The 23,139-nt window shown below is 39.8% G+C and overlaps 1 protein-coding gene across 1 annotated transcript in view; it reads right to left on the bottom strand.

Annotated features, from left to right (window-relative positions):
* Positions 1-2,601: 2,601 nt before the first annotated feature.
* LOC123831452 (fatty acid desaturase 2-like protein FADS2B) overlaps positions 2,602-23,139 on the bottom strand; it is a 32,053-nt gene continuing 11,515 nt past the window's right edge. The window contains exons 3-12 of the mRNA XM_045858329.1: positions 22,044-22,241; positions 19,880-19,981; positions 14,797-14,922; positions 12,250-12,310; positions 9,618-9,694; positions 9,326-9,423; positions 8,025-8,121; positions 6,271-6,350; positions 4,562-4,687; positions 2,602-3,114 (exon numbers count right to left, since the gene is read on the bottom strand). Of these exons, the coding sequence (XP_045714285.1) occupies positions 3,063-3,114; positions 4,562-4,687; positions 6,271-6,350; positions 8,025-8,121; positions 9,326-9,423; positions 9,618-9,694; positions 12,250-12,310; positions 14,797-14,922; positions 19,880-19,981; positions 22,044-22,241 (1,017 nt within the window). The 3' untranslated portion in view covers positions 2,602-3,062. The remainder of the gene's footprint in view (positions 3,115-4,561; positions 4,688-6,270; positions 6,351-8,024; positions 8,122-9,325; positions 9,424-9,617; positions 9,695-12,249; positions 12,311-14,796; positions 14,923-19,879; positions 19,982-22,043; positions 22,242-23,139) is intronic.

Genomic DNA, 23,139 nt, shown 5'->3' with positions numbered 1-23,139 from the left:
CTATTCCACCACTTCCTACCTGGGACATCAGGCAAGTTGCTTAGCCTCTCTAAGTCCCAAGTTTTTCATCTATAAAATGAGATTAATTATAGGACTTGAATCATGGGACTGTTAGGAGGATTAAATAAAATAATGCCCATGAAGGGTATAGTTCAGTACTAATTGCTTGGTAGATACTCTTAAGTACTGGTAAGAATTTTAATAATTCAGAGTTAGAGTATAAAAGTGCCTCTCCCATATTAGATAAAATTTATCTTTCTATCTAGTTAGAATTATATTTACATATATTCCTTCCTTCCCTCCCTCCCTCCCTCCTTTCCTTCCTTCCCTCCTTTCCCTCTCTCAGATCTCCCTCTCCTTCCTTCCTTCCTTCCTTCCTTCCTTCCTTCCTTCCTTCCTTCCTTCCTTCCTTCCTTCCTTCCTTCCTTCTTTCCTCCCTCCCTCCCTCCCTCCCTCCTGTACATCTTTACTGAGTGACTTTAACATGTTGGGCAGTCCCTACTTTCACAGATATTGAAGGCTAGTGGGGAAGAAAAATTAATTAAGGAATCATACAAATGAATGTAAAATTATACCTGTAGTAATTGCTATAGAGCATATCATAGGAGGTCGTGACTTAGTGGAGATTTTCCCTGGATCTGCAAGTGAGTGACAGCTAGCTGGGTGAGAAGGAGTGAGAGCAGGGGAATGACACAAAGGTTCAGACACTGGGTTTAATAGCCAAGACCCTGTGAAGGAAGGGACTGTGATGACTCAAAAGAAGCCATTGGGGCTGCAGCAGAGGGAGCACAGGCCAGGGCGGTACAAGGTGGGGCAGGGTGCACAGGGAAGGGCCTGTGCAGGCAAAGTCTGTTGGCAGTCTTCCAGGTTGATCTTTATTCCAAGAGCCATGGGAATCCACTGAAGTGTTTTAGGTAGGACTGTAATATAATAGTCAGGAGTCATTAGAGTCTTACAATATGAAGGGCAGAAATGGAATGACCTGCAGACTGAATCATGTAAATTCTAATTTAGTGGTCAGAGAGCTGGGAAATTGTCAAAGTAACAGGACTTTGTGCTCCTTCTCCAGAAGCTTATTGAACAAGTAACAGAAATATAGTTACATGCCTCACAGGTGCAAATACAAGTCACTGCAGGGAGAGAGAGAAAAATCAATTGAGAATTGAATTCAGGAAAAGGACTATTTTATTGAGTAGCACTAAGAAAGTTAAAATTTACTCCATTATAAACTTTTGTTCTTACCTAGAACCTTTTCTGATTTTACATGTTTTTCCTCAAGTAATCTGTCTAAATCTCCCAGATTTGTTCAGTTTCACAGTAACCAACTCCATTTGGAGGAACTGCAATGCGGGCTAGTTTTGACCTTGAGGGAGAAACCCTTTGAGGTTGTATGTGTGTCCAGGGAGAGGTTTGATTGCTATTTCTAGTGACCAGGAGAACAAATGATGCTTGAGCATCATTGGGAGTTGGACCAGAGGAGACAGAGAAAGCCAATCACTCTGCTCCGTTTCTACTTGCAACCCTGATTTCGGGCAGGAGAAATCATCTATAGATCCACCAACAGGAGGAATTTTGGCTCTTGTCAGATCCATCCAGGGCTTGCATCATGAAGAATCATGAAGTCAAACCAAACGTTTCTTCCTCTTCATTTCATACGCAACTTCCTTACTGAATATTACTACCATTTCAATGCCCAATCCTTCTAGACAACCTGCTCTTGTTTTCTTAGCTTTGGCATGTATGACTAACTCCTTGGATGTATGAGCAATTTAATGTATTTTCCCTCATTGCCCCACCTTGCACCACGCTGACCTGTGCTCCCTTAGCTTCAGCCCCAGTGGCTTCTTTCAAGTCACTACACTTTCTTTTTCTGCCACAGGGTCTCCAGAACCCAGGGGTTAAAATAAGACACAAAAAGAACCCCAAATATCTTGCAGAGTTTGGGAGAAAGGAACAAAATGCTTCTTGGTGGAATTTCAGACAACAAATAAACCCCTAATGCTTACTTGCATAGAGTAGGGGATGGAGGTTGTGCTATTTGCTTTCTCTCCCTACGGCCAAGATCATCTGTTAGCTGACCCCCATGAATGGAAGAACAAAAGCACAGACACACTCAACATCAGTATGCTAGCCACTGAAAGTGTCAACGTATCATTCTAACATTGAAACTGCCTTGTCCTAAGGCATGCTTAATTTGGTGCCAAGCCTTAATTTGGTGAACCAGCTCAGGGTCTACCTTACTGAAAACGAATCCCTTTCTTTCAGTAGAGTCACCTAATGATGAGGTTTGGCAGTTCTGTTTGGTGGGTAGGGTTCAGGCAAACCTTAGACTCAGTGACAGTCTATCCTTAGGCAGAGAACAAGCCACCTTTAGCGTGGGACCTTAGCTTGCTTTATCAGTTGCTGTTGGGACTGAATGTAGGAAGTGCCTTTCAGAAGTTTTATAACTTGGAAAGAAATATACACACACCAATGACACATACGCAGTACGATAATGAAAATCTGAAATGAATATTAAAATATTTAAAGAGATTTTAATGTTAATTACACTCAACATTTAAAGAAAAAGTTCAAACATTTATCAAAGGAATAAGCAAAACATTTGTGCTTCAACAGGAACTTCTTAAATACACGGTTTTCTTTTCAGAGTAACTGCTTTGTTTTTCAAAAAGTGCTCCATCCAGGGTCTCTACTTGGTCCACTCCTTTCTATGTCCACGTCATCAGTGAAACTTCTCCATGGGTTTATGCCAAGCGCTTATGCTCAGTGACTGAGACAATTTGACTAAGGTCTGTTGGTAGGACTAAGTTCAAGATCCTTTTGAAAAAATAAAAACATGGGGCTCCCATCTCCCATTTGTTAGCCTGGCCAGAGCCATCTCGTGTTCCCTCTGCTTCTTGTTTGCAGAGGAAACCTTCAGGGAAGGGGTTATCATGTGTCCTCAGAGTTCACATTCCAAGTGTATGCCAGTGGCATTGACAGGTAAGTGGGAAGAGTTCTTGCACATTCACCAGCCCCTTTGAGAGATACAACTGCATGCATGCCAAGGCTGGTGTTCTGCATCATGTTTCATAGTATGCATCTACCCAGAGGGCTGCGGATTTCTTCAAAGCCCTGTGGAAGGAGTGAATAAGATCATCAGGAGGTGAGACTCTCAGGTGAGGGTTGCTACTCCATGAAACATTTGCTCTTTCACTTGGTGCAAGGCCATGATGTCATTTTCAGCCATATGTGAAAAATGTCTTTCTCTATTGCCCCGTGGAAGAAGTCAAATACACTAATTTTTTTCTTTTAAGCAAGTGAGGTCATCTTTCCTTTATGGAGAAGATTGAGTTTTTCTTACATTTATTCTCCTTGGAATCCCAAACCATCACCCACCCCTTTTTCTAGTATTAACAAAAAGCTTCACTGAGATTTTACAGGATAAAGCATACAGCTATATACCAACCCATCCAGTATCTACCTGCCCGTCCTATTTTATAATGTTAAAGATACTATTCTGGGCTCTGGGGATACAGCTATGAATCAGAGAGAGGTGAGTCCTCTCCACGTGGAGTTCCTGGCTGAGTAAGAGATACTAGAATTTATTACCCAACATGTTATTTAGTCATGATTGTGACAAAGGTCATGAATGAAGAGAACCAGGTGCTACAAAAGTATGGGACCTAGTCATGGTAATCAGGGAAGATTGAGAAGGAAAAGGCATTTGAGAGGTGCTGTGGAGAGTAAATGGAGATTGATAAGGTGATAAGGCAGGTGGCAGATTGGAAGAACATTAGGGCAGAAGAACAGGGGACAAAGAAAATTAAGTGACAAGGGGCAGGGATTAATGTAACAAATGAAGGGAGGCTGGATATCTGGAGGGCAGAGAGGGAAGAGATTGGTAGACTCCAAAATTAGAACACTAGTCAGGGATCAGTTCAGAACCGGCCTGGCCTTGTTTTCCTCATTCAAGATACTGTATTTTTATTTGTTTGTTCACTTCCAATTCTGAAAGGAAAAGCAGTTATTAAACCCAGGTTGCTGGCTGTTAGTTTGGTCAGCACAATGGTCTCTAGGGAACTGTGAATGCTTCAGGATGAGTATGAATTTTCAGTTCTGGAAGGCCTCGCCATTCCTGGTCAGTTACCCCTGGGGTGTGTCCACAGGGGATCGGTCACCCCTGCCTGATTCACACATTTACGTCCTGCTGGACCTTGCAAGCATCTTCGTTTGCAACCCTGGACCAGATGATTTGAGAATCCCTCCCAGTTAAGTTCTTGAACTCTCAAAGGCCCTCTAGGGGATACAAAGACAAATAATACACAGCCCTGGTTTTAAGAAGTGTGAAATTCAGTAGGACAGAAAGGCATTTTCACTAAGAAGTACCTAGAAGGCAGAAGGTAAATGTTAAGAATTATTATTATCATTGCTCTTGTTGCTGCCGTTCATTTCCATGCTGGGGATCCAGGAGCCCCTTAATAAATGGTTATTGGGTGAATGAGTCACAAGCCAGTGAATAGTGTGGGGACAGGTAGTGAAGGAAAATGAGAGCCGTGAGTTGAGGAGACTCTGTTATTACCTGACGATATCTCCAAACGCCTTCAACATGGGCTTATTCACATACTGCACTCCGTGTTTGGCACACAGGGACCTCACCAGAGGTGCTGCCTTGTGATAATTATGGCGAGGCATAGTGGGGAACAGACTAGGGAAACAGAAAGGAGGCATATAAAACTTAGGCTGACAGAGAAACATGAAAAAGTTTCCTTTCCACATTAGTAAATAAAGTTATGTCAGCAATTCAGACTCAACCTTGACCTTGCACAATATTTCTGCTCTTGGAAGTTAAAAAAACTCTTGTTAAATATTCTTATCTCTTAACTTTCTGTGAGCCCTGTGGGTGGCAGTGTTTAGAAAAAGCTACGAAAATAAATAGTAGCTCCATCAGAAATGTTTAGTATTTGTCCAGCTCATATGAAAGTATGGAGTTTTCTAGCATTCTGAATTACCTAGAGAGCTGGAGATACCCACCCCCTTTATCTGTCTGTGTTTGTGTGTCTGTCTCTCTATCCATTTGACTCTTCCATTAAAATAGATGAGTATTCAGTAAATTCTAGTCATAGCATATGGGAACAGTTCTAGGATAAGGAGAAGAAGTGAGAAAAGATGGGATTCTATTCAAGGGTTTTACTAATTAGTCAGATGACTTTCTTGGTTTTTACCTCCTCTTTGATGAAATGTAAATAAAAACTCTGTCTTGTTTTGCTGGGATTTCAAAGGACTAACATGAAAGAAATGATGAGAAAATCTTATGAATAGGTACATCTCTTTCCTTTGCTAACTATCACAGAAATGGCTTAGACAAAATGATATGGAAAGTCTCTCCCCTGAATATTATGGACAGATTAACTCTGAAACGGTTATAATTTGCTCTTTCTTTAGGACATATCTGCCTAACTGACCCATTGGTTAAGTATTTCCAGATACCATTTGGAAATTGCAGCAGAGACTGAATTTCATTATTGATTATTTTGTAACCTAAAGATATAGACAGATAGGCATTTAGGAACCTAATGAACAAAATAAACTGACAAACACAATAGAAATAGAGGAATGGATATGTGGAACAGACTGTCAGCTGTCAGAGGGGAGAGGCCTTGGGGAGCTGGATCAAAGAAGGTGAAGGGATTGATCAAAAAAAATATATATATACATAACACAAGACAGAGACAACTGTGTGTTCGCTAGAGGGAAAGGGGGTGGGGTAGGTTGAGGTGGGCAAAGCAGGAGAAATGGGGACAGAAAGAGACTTTGGGTGATGAGTGCATGATGCAGTGGGCAGACGATGTTTTGTTGAGTTGTATGCCTGAAACTTGTATGGTTTTGTTAACCAATGTCACCCCAATAAGTTAAATAAGTAAGTAAGTAAATAAATAAATAAATGACAAGTTTCAACACAACTTGGTTACCCAAGTGGTGTGATTTTTCTTGGGTTTTCCCAACAAGCCAAATGCAAAGAAAACAATCAACGTTTTCTAAATCCATAAGAATCTGGAAACCGAGTCACTGGTATTTTTACAAGATTTCACTCTATTTACTAACAATTGTGATATCTCCTTCTTTTCTTTCTTTCCTTCCTTACCATTGATGTTAGTTGAAAGACAGAAGCCTTTAGAGAATTCTGGTTCAGTTTTTTTCCCCTCAGAGATCCTAAGCCTATGGTTCTGCTCTGGACTGTGCGTACATCAGAGCCCACACCCCCTATCATGGACTGTTTCAATCACTCACTGGTGCTCGATTTGGAAGTTCAGGTGCCCAGTGAACCAGTCATTGAAGAAGGACTGTTCGACATTACATGTGGCCAAGACCTGCAAAGAAAAATCTTGCGTCAGATATAAATAAGCTCAAGTGTCAAACAGAAATGTTCCATTGTTCTTTTTTTAATCATTCAACAAGTGCTCATTGAGTACCCCTTTTGTGTAAGAAATTAGGAGGAATAAAAAAGATAGGTGCTCCTGGATAAATAACTTACATTTTAAACTGCCAATAAGACATTTTCTAAGAAGTATATATAAGGCAATAGATATGAAAAAGTGTATAGGACTTGAGGGGGCTAAGTCATCATCCGTCTTTGGATACAGAAGACCAAGGTGTCACAAATGAGAACCTTGACAGATGGAAGTGGGAGTATAGGATTTTGGTAGAGACTGTAGGGCTTAGAATACCTTTTCCATGGAGTGGACTTGAAGGGCCTCCAAATGGGGAATAAGGCACTCAAGGATTTTAACCAAGGCTTTCTGTGCATAGAAGTGCATTCAATGTAAGTACTTTCCTTTGTAAGCTGATGCTTTATGCATTGACAAAGTGTCATCCTGAGGAGTCTGCAGGCTTCCCCAGACTGCCAAGAATAAGATCTCTTATGAATGTTATTTTATTCAATGCCTTTCTAAGGCTTAATTCTAGTTGGTCCTCAGGCTAACACTCAATTCACTGAACCACACCAGCCAGGGCTTTAATTCTAGTTGGAGTTGTTGCCTTTTTGAATATTATTTTGGGTTGTTCTATGTTGGTGTTTCTCAAGTGTTCTTCAGAGAAACTTGGGGTTCCCTAGGACACTATTCAGGAGATCTGTAAGGTAAAAAGTAGTCCAGTAATACTTCTAAGACATTTTTTCCTTTTCATTCTCATTTTCTCATGCTTTTACAGTGGATTTTCCCAGAGGCTACTAACATGGGATGGCACCATCACTCTGAATGCTAACATGTATTGGTTTGATTCTTATTTCAGTTCATAATAAATTAATAATTGATCCATAATGCTTTAACATGTCTCAGTTTCAATTCCAAATACAGTAAATATCCACAAATATAAATAGCTTGTACAAACAGGAGATCTTTGAGGCTCTCAGTAACTTTTAAGTGTGTGACGTGGCTCTGTGACCGAAACACTATGAGAACTGTTACTGTACACCCTATGGAAGGTCCAATGAATTTGGAAATGGGCTCAGAGAAGGGAGTAGAATGATGACTGGGTTCTCCAGTCAGTCACGGCACAGCTAGTGGGAGGCTGAGGAGGCGGGGTGCGCTGCACCGGTCACAGCTCTGAAATCACTCACACCATGTGTGGAGAGCATGTCATATCTCCTTGCTGGTCCTCTCTACCTGTGCAAAGAAGTGAGGTGCATTCCAGTGGCCTTCTGGGTGTCAAATTCATTCTGTAATTCTAGGCATCTCAGATTCCCTTGAAAGACTGTGTCATGTGGGAATAGGGGTCAGCATATCTTTTCTATAAAGTGACAGGCAGCAAATATTTTAATTCTGTCACAGCTTCTTCTGCTGTTGTAGCATGAAAGCATTCATAGATAATATAAAAATGTATAAACATGGTTGTGTTCCAAGAAAAATTTATTTATAGAAATAAGTAGTGGGCTGGACTTGACCCTTGGACTGTAGTTTACTGACAGGTGGTTCAAAGGCTCTGAAATCAAACTGCCTGGGTTTAAAATGCTTTGACAGATTCTCTCCCGCAAACTTCATTATTACCTGAGTACTGAGCCAGTCTCTGTTCTCTTCTCTGCTCATTTTCATTGGTATGTGGCTCATCTGTGTAACACATGCAATCCAGGGACTTTCAAGAAACCTTTTGGAGAATAAAAGGAGGAAGCCGATGACTCCTTGGGGTGTTACAGTTGCAATTACTGGGCTTGCATAATTGCTGGCAGAACTGGCTGAGCATTGGAAGAAGTGCAAGGGACTCAAAGGTTTTAATAAAATAGTGGCCATTTGTTTTCTTCTTTGGAGGTCCTTTATTTGGTCACATGACCAGCCTTACTGCGTAGTGTGCAGAAGCAGTGCCCCAAAATTTGCTGTAGCATTGATGAAAGGATCAAAAGATACTTAGGAGGGAATTTCAGGGGAGAATGGGATGGGTTCACAGGAACAAATATAAAGGACATATGGACAAAAACTAGGGGGGGTGGAAATGGGAGGGAGATGGGGAGGGATGGGTGGGTGGGCTGGAATGAGAGTAAAGGACAGAAAACTGTACTTGAACAATGATTAAAATAAAATTAAAAAATACCTTAAAATAGAAAAAAAAAGATACTCAGGTGACTTAGGGGCATATGCCAGGTGAACGACAGCCAGTGTTTTGTCATCAGATAGAGCTGGGTTCAAGTTCTCCTGCACTGCCACTGGACCTTACTAGCTCTATAGCCTTGGGCAAGTGATTTAATCTCTCTGTGCTTAAGCTTCCTTAGCAGAAAATAAAGATGATGCTATCTATATTACAGGATTATAGGAGGATTACACCAATAAGATAATGCATGTTAAGCCTTCAGCAAAGTGCCTAATACATATTAACTAGCATTATCCTCATTATTATGTAGAATATAGAATAATAAAGTAAAATCACAAGGGGGGAATCAATTGGGAAGTTGAAGAGGACTATTCAGTGGGAAGTCATTTTGGTTGTGGGAAAAACTCTAGGCCTAAAATAACTTTAAAACATTTCTTCCCTTCCATTATCTTTGGCAAAGATTATGACATCTAACTGGATTACAGTTTTAAAAGATTTGAGGTTCAGGTGAAATACTGCAATTGAGAATTAAGCAAGTAGGAAAAAAAGAGTAGATTGATCAAAAAGTTTTTTTACTAGGGAGTTCTTAACAATTTCAACTTATTTATTTATTTATTTATTTATTTTTACATTGTCTCAGAAATGTCTCAGTTAGAGGATGGGGCATGGTGTCATAATCTTATACTAATCGCAAATAGATTAGATAAGGAAGATAAGAGGACTGTCTAGTGTTATGGGGAAAAAGTGGACATTCTTGCTTTCTTACTTGACCAAATATATGAGCAACATGGTTCCGAAGATTCCGTAGAAAGGGCCAAATGTGATGAAATAGCGGATGTAAAAACTGCTGACCCAGGCAATATCCTGCAGACAGAAATGCTTGAGAGTTAGATGCTCTGAACACAATTTCACTTCCCCTTCATTGGCTTAGGGTCCCTACATGTACTGGCTAAATCTTAAGTCTTGTTACTTGAGGAAGCTCTATCTAGAAGGGAACAAGCATTCTCACTCCCATGTTCTACCTGGTTTGGCTTCTGAGAATGAGTGAATTTACTCACCCCCCAATACTTTCGGAGGTACATCACTTGCATAGATTGTAGGTTGAAATATATAGGCATAAGGAGGGGAAGCCCAACTGAAAGAAAAACACAACAAAAAAGATGGTGAGTAAATGACTAGAATGTGACCTCAGTGCAAGTCGGCAGGAGTCTCTCTTCTTAACATGCCACCTGCAATGTTGCCTCTGAGCAGGGTGGCAGGGTTGAAACCCAAAGCTGGGAGTTTTGAGTCTCTGAGGCTGAACCAGGAATTTGGTGCAAGCTCTCTCAAGGAGACTAGGGGAGCTTTCAAGATTTGAGTCATTCCTGATGGAGGCATCCTGGAAGAGCTTCTGCTGTGAGCTTTCAAGTTATCTCAAAGACTATGGAATTCTTCCATCTGTCACAACCTTTAGGATTGGACCCTGGCATAATATGTCAAGATGGCAGAAATAAAGAAGGTGTACTTTCCTGGCCAGAGATTTGTCAACCTGCTTCTCCCCGCAGGATCCATGAGGCTAAAGCACAAACAAGTCTTACAGAACCCCTTTGTGTGTTGACAGACTCTGTCTTTGACTGCAGTTCAGTCAGGTACTCTGAGTCCTCCTCTACACTAGGTAGGCTTTGTGTTGGCCTGCAAACTCTCAAACTCTGCCAAGTCTGAGCACGAATGATTTCATCCATCCCACATACTAAGAGACTTTAACAAACAGTAGCACAGTTCCTAACAGCTCAGAGCCACATCCCTGGGATGACTTTTCTTTTCTTAGAATGTTTATGTTAGAAATCTTACTATTGTAAATTCTTTCTTTGTCCCTTTGAAATGTTTCTTCTATCACCCAGAAATATCTTTCTCAAGGACCTGGGAATTATCCCTTTGAAATATGATCATGAAGGCTAGGGCCCTGTTTCCCAGTCTCTCTGGGAAGGTAGGAGCCCAACTTCCATATGCACCAGTTAGCAGACACAAATGGCTTAATCACATTGATCCATTTCCTCTCCCCTCAACATCTTTCAGCAATTTCCTTTAGCATGCTCCCATGTTTAAAAAGTCTCCCACTTTTTGTTCCAGTAGAGTTAAGCTCAGTTTATACTGAAGTCCATCTCCCTTACTGCAGTAGCAACAGTATGCAGCAGGCAGTAGTAGCCTGAATAAAATCTGTCTTGCTATCTTTAACAAAAGTGCTACATCTCTTCAACAATTTGAGTCTGATTTATTTGTGCCTGAGTTGCTAAGCTGGCATTTGAAGAGAAAGGACACAATGAAACAGCCCCAGAGAGCAGTGTGGCTTGTGTATGTGTGGGGGGCATGGATTCTGCAGTGAGTCCACACCATTCATTCATTCTTCAAAAGCTAAGGGCATATTGCTGCATGCAAGATGGGAAGAGAGTTCAGCAAAGAAACTCCAAAAACTTTTTCTTATGTAAACACACATCTAGCTAGGTTGGGGATGAGCTACCTTTCAAAGTGGGACACCAATTTCATTTCTCTTTTTGGTTGTGCAAGAGAAAGAGCAGGTGACCACCATAGGATGGGCTACAGAATTCCAGCAATGGAAGGGACAGCAGTGGAATTAATCTCTATGTCTCTAACAATTGGCCCACTGGCCCTCTGGTCTGGCCACTGGCAGCCAATATCTGGGCAAATCAGATAATCTGCAACAGAGTTTCTCAGCCTTGGAACAGTTGGCATTTTGGGCCAGATAATTCTTTGTTGTTGGGGGGTGTCTTGTGTAGTGTATGATGTTTAACAGCATCCCAGGCTTATACTTCTTGGATCCAGTACCGTCCCTCTCCCTCCGTGGTGGTAACCAACCGTGTCTCTAGAGATTGTCAAATATTCCACTGGGAGCAACACTATTTCTGGTCGAGAACCACTGATCTACAGGAAATGTTTGGAATCTTCCTTGATTTTGGTTTAGTTCTCAAATATTTTAGATGAATATATTTTGGGGTTCCAGGAAACCTTTTTTGTAATCAGTCATTGGTGTGATTTTGGTTAAGAGCAAATCATTTTTCTTCTGATATTTTTTATTAGTATCAGTATTATTTAGTTACCTTATTTTTGTTTTTAAGTCTGGATCCACATCCCACATTTAGACCTATTTATTATCTATCTATCATCATCTGTCTGTCTCTGTTTACTAAAGTATCTTCTACACCTATATGGAAGCCAAGTAAACAGCCAGCTTTCTTTCATGCAGAAGCTCTATAGGCATCATTTATTCCTGGGCCTCCACTTTTTTTTGGCATCATACTGTCAATGTCTTGGCATTCTTTTCCTATCTCCCTTTCCTCCCTACCCAAAGGCCAATATTCTTTTCTTGTTGATAGGTTTTTAGTTTTTCCATATTTAGAGTCCCAGATGCAAGACTTCTTGATTGACATCCTGTCTTTCATCCTTCTTGGAGCATCTCCTTCCTGGCCCAATACCCAGAGCGATGAGATGCCTATTAAAAATTCCTTTCTGCTTCTCTGGTTGCTTTTCAGGTTTCCACCCCAGTAAGTCTGAAATAAGACATGCTGCTTTTCTGAGTTACAAGATGACATGGGAATCCTCTCTGTGAGAGGATTGCAGTCATACCTTCTGGCTTGACTACTGCTTACTTCAAGGAAATGGAATGATAAGGAATGTGGCTCCGTGGATACTCACCCATGTAGAAGTACAGGTGCTGCTTTTCATAGTCAATGTATTTGATTTTCTTCTTGCCATACTGAATGGAGAGAGATTACAACTTAAATAAGAGACAATACTTCTGGCCATTATAGTCAAGAATATCTGTGTGTTTGTGTGTGTCTAAAATCTCTGGAAAAAGCCATCTGATCAGAGTTCATTGGCTGTTGAACTTGAGGCACCAGAAGAAACAGAACTGGAATGGGAGGAAATATTGTAGCATCTTTTTGCTTTAATTAAGTGCCGGGAATTCTTGCATGGATAGTTTATTGCATTTGACTATGGGGATTATAATCATGTTTTTTTTTATTCCTATGGAAGCTATTTAAAGATTTTTTGTGCTTATATAGAGTTGAGTGGTGATTGAAAAGGCACATTTCTAATGAGTTTTTTCTAGCTCTTCTGTAACTACAACATTTACAATTCTGCTTGAAGCCCAGTCTCCATCTATATGCATTCATTCAACAGATATTTGTTGAGCGGTCATGTGATTACAGATATAGGCATGGCACCTCCTATCTCGCCCACCTTTCCTCATTAGTATTCTCATCATGGATCTCATGCTGTAATTTACTATTTGTAAAGCACAATGATATTTATATGATCTCAGTACTGGGCATTTGCTTACTTTTTTAGGGGTCTCCTTCATTAATTTAATTTGTTCTCAGTGCATGAAGACAGTAAATACCTTGAGAACAGGTATAGAAGTAGTGGTTATATCTCCAGTAACTAGCACACAATCAATAAATGCTTACCTGGAGGAATGAATACATTAATGGTAATTCACATCCCACTCTGTATTTTTGCTGTATATTCATTCAATTACACTATAGGCAACAGGTGGCAAACACAAGGCCTGTGGGCTGAATCCGGCCCTCCATCTTGTTTTATCCGGTCCAGCACCTTGTTTCTACCTGGTGGCAGTGCTGACCTCCTTGCCCCTAGTTAAGGAGTAGTTACATTTATACAGTCCTAAAATTACATTCAACCCTTTGAAGGTAACCGTGAGGCTGATGTGGCCCTTGGTGAAAATGAGTTTGACACCCTTGCTATAGGCAGTGCTTGACTCTTGCTTTCTTCATTTTTTGAATACTTTCCCACCTATGTAAGTATAGATTTATTCTCTTATTAGGAGGGTAGGATTGATCCTTCCATCTTGTATTATCAAAAATAAAAAGAAATATCATGATGATGAGTAAAAAATATCTATTTACAGTTATAGAAGAGTGAGTGAGAGAAAGCAAATATTCAGGACTCATCAATACCACTCTTGGTGTGAAACAACTGAATTTTAGAGTTTAAATAATTTTAAGTAATTTTTTGTGCAGTAGCTTTGAAACTATGTATGTAGATCCCAAAGGACATGTCCCAAGAGCAGCTGTGAAACTTGGAGAGATGTCCTCCATCATTTGTAAAGCTTTAGAGAAGGCACTTCTAGAGAAGGTCAAGCTGCTTCATGAACTTCATTGAGACAAATTTTGCTTTGTCATGGGGATAATTAGAGAAATCAAGTGTTACAATTTTAGTGATGAGCACGAAGTTCACAAACATCAGAGAAGTCCAGTTTGTTGGTGGAGTCATGGTCAAAAGCAAATGATTCACTGTCACAGCCAAGGATTTTGTTTTTCAAAATCTAGGCAAGATAATTTTTTTCCTAATTTAGTCAGGGAAGAGGGTTAGTAGTGTCCCAAAGATGGGAAAACCTATTTTCAAAGAGTTGCATAATTTTTAGTTTACGTACCACAAGGCCCAGGAAGCAACTGACAAAACTACATTCTTATTTTTATAAACCTCCTAAATACTTTTAGAAGAAGATAGCAGATTCTTCCTAAGTACCTGACTTTAGACCTCCTCTGTTGAAAGAAGACTTTCTCCTGAGAAACTTGGTGCTCATCCTTTACAACAAGTGAGAAATTCTAGAGCTGACTTTTCCCTTCCTTTTCCTGTCATTTAAGACGTACAAATTAGGGGGGGGATCTCAGTGTCTAAGAAGCATTTGGGCTGTGATTCATGTAGAAATGAACTACAAATAGCAGCACAGCCTCTTCTAACTGAGCTAGAATTAGCTGAACTAACTAGACTTAGATATTTGTGCTTTAGTGCCTATTGAATGTACTGACCTGTCTTCCCTGAGTGGATGTCTCCATGTCTTTGCAGTCATTGCCAACCTTAGACACCTAATTTTACTATCTAACATTAGGAGAGCCTCACAGCTAGTGGCAGGAACTATGCAGGGATCAGCTTGTCACCAGGGCTGCTCAAGCAGAGTGATATGGGTTATATTTCTTATGCTGGGAGGTTATATTGAATAACTTGTTAGGACAAAGACTTGTGCACTTCACTTCTTCTCATTTTAGAACCCCAGACTCAGTTATTTCAAGTCTATATTCTGTACCTAAAAAAGAGAGATGTTCTCAGGACATGCATGAAGTTGGGAGCTCCAGTATGATCTTTCCAAGATGAGGCAATAGGCCTTCCTAAGAACCACTTCTAAGAACTTCTGGTGGTCAGGATTTCTAAACGTACCTTGACAGGTTGCAAATCTCCAAGGAGGAAAAGTGGGCCCATATCAATATCTGGATCTTTTGGGTAAATATTTGGTTTTACGTGATGTTGGAAGTGTCGGTAATTCCACCAGTTTGCTGACAGGCCCTGAGGAGAAGAGGGGGTTCATTAGTTGTGATGAGGTTTCTCTTTTGAAATATCCTCCATGATCAGAGTTTGCTGCATGCATTTCCCAAGTCAAAATAAGACATCTGAGTTTCTCAAACTTGCACCCATTGCTGAGTCACAGAATCATTTATTGGACAGCAGCTCTCAAAGCCTATGAACCAATAATTATGTGATTCAGGAACATAAGTTCAGGTTCCAATAACTCCTGATAATAAGAACCTGTTGAAATTAAATAGTTTTCCATCTTTCCTTTTTGATTCTTATTTTTTAAAAAATTCTGGAGGTAGGTGGGACAGAGTATTGTTCCTATTTTTTTTTCAAAAAAAAAAAAAGGGAAACCTCAGCTTTAAGATTTTAATTAGTTCTGAGGTGGGGGATAGCCCCAGGAATCCTACTTCAATGAATATTTCAAAGAATCATGGATCTGAAGTAATCTCCTAGGGAAGCTTGGCTCAGATCATTGTATGTCCAGGCTTCAGTGCTCTCATATAAAAACAAATGAGAATAAAAATATTTTAGCCCTGGCCACATAGCTCAGTTGGTTAGAGATAAGCCAAGGTTGTGAGTTCCGTCCCTGGTCAGGGCACATACAAAAATCAACCAATAAATACATAAATAAGCAAAACAAAAACCCCCCCAACATTTCTCTCTCTCTGATTCCCTTTCTTTCCCTCTTTAAAATAGTATAAAAAATATTTTAGGTGATGCTATGCTCGAATCGTCCCTGATTAGTAGGTTGTTTGCCATTTTATATCTCTTAATTAAAGTCTGAAGGGCTTAACAGAGCAAAGGGTTTAGAATGACACCAACTTAGTTTCATATATCAGATGAATAAATATTGTTGTGTGGTTTGGGCAGATTACCCATCCTCTTTAAAGCTCAGTTTCATCTCTAGTATATATAGTATAATGATATTTACCTCTACTCCATTTGGGAAGATATGAGATGTTGTATGCAAAATGTTGGTGCATTGAGATAGTTAACATCCTCTCTTTCCCCTATGGTGTTAATCATTTACAGAAGAATGAGTAGCAGTAGGTTTTTATTGTGTATTTGACATCTCTCAATCACTGTCTATATGTGCTTTAGATCTTTATTATGCAATATGGTAGCCATAGCCACATGTGTCTATTGAGCGTTGGAAATGTGACCAAATTAAGATGGGCTGAATTTTGAAGATTCAAGATTAAAAAACAAGTAAAAAATCTTAATAATTTTTAGACTGATTTCTTGTTAAAATGATGGTATTTGAATATATAGAGTAATGAAGTTACCTTTCAAAATGTGGCTACTAGAATATTTATAATGACTTACGACATTTTAATGTGATGTTCATTATATTTCTACTGCACTATGTTGGTCTACACACTATACATCTATGGTATAGGAGATGGGTTTGTTTGAAAAATTTGTGTTAACACTGTCTTCCCATAGTCTTCATTGCCATTTTCTCTTAGCAACCTTCCCTGAACCCTCAGCTCATCAGGAGCAGTCTTCCTACTTCTAATAGCCCCCAGTGTCCTTCCGGTGGACTCTGTCTCTCTCTAGTCCAGCTCTCTCTCCTGAATGCCATGCTTGAATGGGCAATATCACTTTCCAACATTTCCTTTTGGATGTTTCATGCCATCCAAACTCAACATGGACTCATCAGTTTCTAGCCTTCCTTCTGGGGCTGTAACGGACTGCATTTCTCCTGTCAGATACCACCCACTCCCTCTTATAATTGTGTATCCACTCACTTATTCGCTCATTCATTATTTACTTTGAAGTATGTGCCGTGTGTCAGATACTGAGCTAGGCAGTATTTGGAATATAAAGATAGACATAATAAAATGGCATTCCCACATTCATGAAACTTAATCTATTGGGAGCAGCAGACAACTAATCAAGGACACTGTGATAAACAATGGTTCTGTTTTTCAGTTAATCCTCTGGGAGTCAATATCTTTGCCTCTTCTATTCTCTGACTATACCCATAAACCAATGACTGTCTCTTGAAATTGGTAATATGAGAGACGGGTTTTGATTCATGAAGGTCAGAGAACATCTGCTCAAAGCCAAGGACCTTAGAATAGTGGTCAGAGTGGTCAGGGTGCGATCTAATTCAGCTGGCTCCTCCCTGGATCATCTGTTTGGAAGCCACCATTACCAGAGACAAGGGAGAGAGTGAGAGACAATGACCCACGGGGAAGTGAGGATTATCAAGTACCTGCAAAACCAGGCTACCTTGCACCAAGTTCCATATAGGAATCACCCTAAATCATTCCTCATTTCCACATTAGGTTCTTTCTTAGGGCAGCATCCAGGCTTGGACTGAAACCATCCTGGATCTAAAGATCTGGCTACCCAGGTATGGTCTTGGACAATTTCCTTATCTGTAAAATGCTGGTGGTTAAGTTACTAGAAGGATTACAGTAAATAACATGCTTTACACTCCCCTCCCCACAAATGTTTTAAGATGTAGTCATGGAAACAATATAGGCCATATTTTCAAAGAGGGTCTTAATTTCAACTATTCTTCTTCTTTATCCCTATAATAACATTTGATTTTTATAGTTTACAAAATATGCACACTGGAGGAAATGGGTAGAAAATATGCTACAGGGAATCCATTTTAATTTTCACATTGCAGAGAAGTCCAAAATATATGTAGACATTTTGTGTTTTATTTTCAGAAGGGCTCTTTTCTTATGTGAACATTGCAAAAACAAGAACGCATATGTTTTTGCATAGTTAGTGGATTAAAATTCCAAAGAATTTCAATATCTGTCAATATTTGTGCCTTTTCCTGGTGGAAAGGAGTGTAAATTAATGTGAAATCAAGTTTTGAAGTTTAAAATTGTCATGCATATACAAGGTGGAGATGTTTTCTGTTTATAGGATAATTTTCTTTACCTCCCTCCCATCCACTTTTCTTCCCCACAAGAAACTGTCTCTCCTGCACACAGTTGAAGCTTATATTAATTTTGCTCATGAATCACTAGTTTTGCCTGCAAAGGGACAGAGTACACTTGATTTGCTTTCAGAGACATTTCCCATTTATTTACTCTGGTCACAAGTCATCAAGATTATATTCAAAATTGTTTCTGGCCCTAGCCAGTGTGGCTCAGTTGCTTGGAGTATTGTCCTATATTCCGAAACGTTGTGGGTTTGATTCTCAGTCAGGGCACATGCCTAGGTTGCAGGTTCATCCCTGGTTGGGGCCTATGTTGGAGGCAGCTGATGTTCCTCTCTCTTTCCTCCTTTCTCTCTTTCTCCCCTTCCTCATTCTCTAAAATCTATCGATCTATATCTATCATCTATCTATGTACCTACTTATCTATCTATCTATCTCTATTATCATTATCTATCATCTATCTAACTAAAAAAATTATTTCCAGAGACACAGTTTATAGCAAGAGAGCTCTTTACAAATTTGGACCAATGGGAAAGCAGTGGTTTTTTAAAAAAGTACCAGCAAAGGTGGGGCTGATTTGAAATATTCCACACACTGGCACCAAATAAATTGCCAAACATCTGCAGAGAAGATGACTTTTCCTCTGACTTCCTCGGAGTAGGGGAGGGAGAGTGAGAGGGCCTATCACCTGACTCTCACATTGACATAAGAAACCATCACTTCCTTATTTCTGTGTTAAAGATTTCTGAGTGGATTTAAAAACACTTCAGCTAATCCTGGTGGATAAAGGGCAGAAGAGTGTGCTTACAGGAATTTTCTTGTTAAATCTGTCACATAAAATGACATTATTTATTCTAACCATTTGGAGGACATGTTTCTAATATGAATCCTGATCCAACTCTTTGTCATTTTAATATATTTAAGCCTCAGTTTGCTCAACTGAAAGCAGGGTATAATTAGATTTAGATGATGATTCTAACCCAGTATCTTCCAAGTCAATATATAATCACTTCAGTAAGAAAAAGCAATTAGGCTCTGAGCCAGTACTTAAGAGTGTTTCCTAAGAGAACCTGGCTTGAGCGTAAAGGTTTGGCTTAATGGAAGGCTCAGAGGCATTTCATATTCTATTGGGTCAGGGTATATAGTCACCAAATCCTAGAATGTCATAGAAAAGCAGAGGTCCAGTTTAACTTCTATTACAAATGACAACACTTGAGGGCCAGAGATAGAATGTGACTCCCTGAAGGTCACACAGTGAACATTATCAGAGTCAGGAATAGAAGTTATTCTTAGCACTCCTTGGTTGGCTCATTCATTCATTCAACAAGTGCTTATTGAAGGTCTACTATGTGCTGGGCACTCTGCTGGGTGCTACATTGCAGTGGTGCAGAGAAGACTGCTGTCTGCCTTTCTGGAGCTTATGTTAGTGGGGATACAACCAACTGCAGTCTTGCCCACCTGCTTTTCTCCAGCAGTCTGGGTTTTGCAACCCTCAGCTCTTGAACAGATTCATTTGAGCTTCCTTTTACACTCTCTCACTTTCTCTTCACTTTTACCTATTCTTCTGCACTTTTTCCTTTATTTCTTCACAGCCCCACCCTTGCAGGGCTACTCAGTCTTGCTGCCCGCCCCCCCAGCTTTCCCACAATAAATGTTCAGAGCCCTCCCAAGAATAGTCTCATTCATGATTTTATAGGTCATAGTTTCATTTTTAAAGGCACAATTCTTCTGCAAGGTAGTTCCTTAACAAGGTGCCAGGGATTAGGCCAAATAGTTTACTGGGGTAAGGAAAAAATGTTAGAACTTCTTAAGTAAAAATAAGTCTTTTCCTCATAAAAATTTAAAATTCTAATTTTAATATATATTATAATATAATATTATATATGAGTGTATATACATAGCATTTACATTATTAGTATATTTACATTTCTCTGTGCAGTATGCACAAACATTTCTTGATGATATGAGTGCACAAGTAGGAACCACTGCCTTAGAAAATGACCTTAGAGAATCCCATCATCCTCCCTGAACATCCTGTACCTTGAGATGACACATCACAAATCTGTGCATCAGGCGGTTCCATTTGGACTTCTTAAATATGGAAAGATGGCCTGTGTCATGCTGCAAAAATGAACTCTGGGCCTAGAAGAGATGCAGTTGTTAGAGGAGCTGGGAAGACAAGAAGAAATGAAAAATGAGGCCACTAGTTGATTCAAAGCCCCTTTGAGAGGAACAGTGGGAGATCTTGTCTGACCACGAGCCAACTGCACTTTCTCTGTCCCACATGTGTAGCATTCTTTCCCAGCCTTTGTGCAGGTGGTTTTCTCGACATGCCATGCTCTCTTTGCCACTGTCAAAATGTTCCAGAGTAGAAAAAGAATGGCCTTTGGAGTCAGGAAGATTTGGGTTCTAAACTGTTCTTCACCACTTTTGAGCTGCACAACTCTTGGTAAATTATCCATAGCTCTGAATCTAGTTCTTCATCTGATAAGCAGGGATAATGGCACTTTACTTTTCAGGCTGTTGTGCGATGTAAATACATATAAAGTGCCCAACTTATGCTAAGTACCAGACAAATGTTTGCTTCCTCTTTTGTTTCCAAAGTCACTTTTCAAGCAATAGTGCAAGTTGTCTTTTAAGAAAATAGTTAACATATTGTAAATTGTGCTGCTATGAACATTGGGGTGCAGAGGTTCTTTTGGTTTGGTGTTTCAGGGTTCTTAGGATATAATCCTAGCAGGGGAATTACCAGGTCAAAGGACAGCCCAAGTGCCCATCAGTAAATGAATGGATCAAAAAAATGATGGTACATTTACACAACGGAATTGTACACAGCAGAAAGAGAGAAGGAGCTCCTACTCTTTGCGACAGCATGGCTGGAACTGGAGAGCATTATGCTATGTGAAATAAGCCAGGTGATGAAAGACAAATACCATATGATCTCACTGTTAACAGAAACCTAATCAACAAAATGAACAAGCAAGCAAAATATAGCAAAAGACATAAAAATTGAGAATGAGCTGACAGTGATCAGAGGGGAGAAGGGAGGGGATAATGGGGGAAAAGGGTGAAGGGTTTACAGGAGCAATTATAAAGGACATATGGACAATAACAAGGGGGAGTGGAAATGGGGGAGGGAGGTGGGGAGGGCTGGGGTGGTGAGCAGGGGTGGGGGAGAAAGGCAGAAAACTTTACTTGAATAACAATGAAAAAAAAAGAAAATCGTTAACATAAAAAATTCTGGAATTAACACTGATGTTAATTCTCCATAAACTCTTCCCCAATTGTCCCAACCAAAATTAAATGCCTTTCTCTGCCCCTAGCAGCACATGCTTGTTCCTCTCCTCGTCATCAGTGTCATTCTGTCACATCACATGTTCAAGTATTTGAATGACCATCTCCCTCACTAGATCGCTCATTTCCCAAGGGCAGCGGTCAGGTGCATTTCCCTTTGTGTCCACCACAGCGATGTGCTCATAGAAGGCTATGTTCAGAGACTCACACTTTACTGAACAAAGATTTATCAGATCTATGTGCCAAGTACTGATGGTCATTTATAGAGGATTCCAGACATATTTATTCTCATATCAGATGTATTTTCTGCTCTCAGAGAATTCATGGTTTAATGTATCCATACATGCTGGTTGGTTAATAAATGAAAGATAAAAATGAGTGTTACATGGCTGAAAACAGAACTTTCAGTTACTGAACTTTCATGGACAAAATTTGGCATAAATTAAATATATACATTATGCCAGTCACTGTGCTAGGTGTTTCACACATTGTTTAGTCCTCCTCAAAATATTTCCATAAAACTTGTTATCTCCAAGCCCTGGTTGGTGTAGCTCAGTGGACTGAGCATGGGCTGCAAACCAAAGTGTCGTAGGTTCAATTCCCAGTCAGGGTACATGCCTGGGTTGCAGCCCATGACCCCCAGCAACCGCACATTGATGTTTCTCTCTCTTTCTCTATCTCCCTCCCTTCCCTCTCTAAAAATAAATAAATAAAATCTTAAAAAAACTTGTTATCTTCATTTTACAGGCAAGAACTTGGGTCCAGCAAGGTTTGATAACCTGCTGGTGTCAGACACCGATGAGTAGCTTGCCAAGAAGTGTCAAGCAGCAGCTGACACTAAGCTAAAGAGAGAAGAAGAAATTCTGAGCCTTCCCCCAAGCCATTGCCTGAGGTTACGATATCTGCTTACCTGAGAAATTGTAAGAAGAAAGGAAATCCATATTGTAATTGGCCAGCCATTGCCAAAATACCACAGCATTAACCAAGCCAGGGCTTCCAAAATCAAGATCTGGACGAGGTGGAGGAAAAAGAACCCCAGGTTGGCATTGAACATGTTCATTGTCTCTAATGTCCTCCGCAGTTCTTGGAAGTCTTCCACCAACTGGGACTGTGAAATATTCAAGGAAGAAATCAGTTCTTTCAGGGGAAAGGGTACACAAATGATCATAATTAATAATCTGTTTTATTAACTTATTAACACCTTAATTTTATGAATAAAAATTGATTAGCATTAAGAAATTTAATAGGGAGATTAAAAACAACAAACAATAAATACACAAAACATTTGAAAAATATTGCAAGTTTTTCACTAGAAAAGAGAAAGATGAGTAGTGGTTTGTCAGCTGTCCTCAAGCTGTTGTAAAACTTTATGTTATTTCTTTGAGGGGTGGTCATGGTCAGTAAAGATATACAGAAGTCTAACAGTTGTGTTTTAAAACATCGCTATTTTTTCAGGTATTAATTTCTGGCTATGCTTTGGTGAACTTTGTTATCTATACAGATTTGTGTAACCATAAATACTGGTACAGTTTACAAGTGATTGCTGCCATTGTCGGTTGTTTACCTGTGCAAAGGGCTGGCTCATTGAAGATGATGAACGATGATGAACATAAACAAATATAGACCACTTAGATTAGCTCAATGTATAAATTTCTGTAAGCTGTACTCAGTCAATCCCCAGGAACAAGACAGGGTCTCTGGTGGCATTAGAGCATCTGCTGGTTGGAGGGGTCCTGGTTCTGTGTGTGTGTGCTGAGCATATGTGCATATGTGTGTACGCATAAGGCTAGCATCAGTTCATAAATTTGTTGCGTCATCCTGGAGAGTCAGTGCAAGGGCTGGGAGGAAATATCTCTTAGCTTAATGACTATATTGGGGTTGAAAACAGGACCATGAGGAAGTAACCAGAGTATAAGAAAGAGAAAAAGATTGTTTACATGTAAGAAAGGAGAGAAATTTGAAATAAAAGAAGAGCTATGAATATTATTCTAGAAGTCAAAATTTTT

This window comes from Phyllostomus hastatus, unplaced genomic scaffold (genome assembly GCF_019186645.2).
Source record: "Phyllostomus hastatus isolate PE091 unplaced genomic scaffold, TTU_PhHast_1.1 phas_scaffold_177, whole genome shotgun sequence".
In the NCBI taxonomy this organism is placed as follows: Eukaryota; Metazoa; Chordata; class Mammalia; order Chiroptera; family Phyllostomidae; genus Phyllostomus; species Phyllostomus hastatus.
Note: the sequence above shows the minus strand (reverse complement) of the source record. Positions and strands in the feature narration are given on the sequence as shown.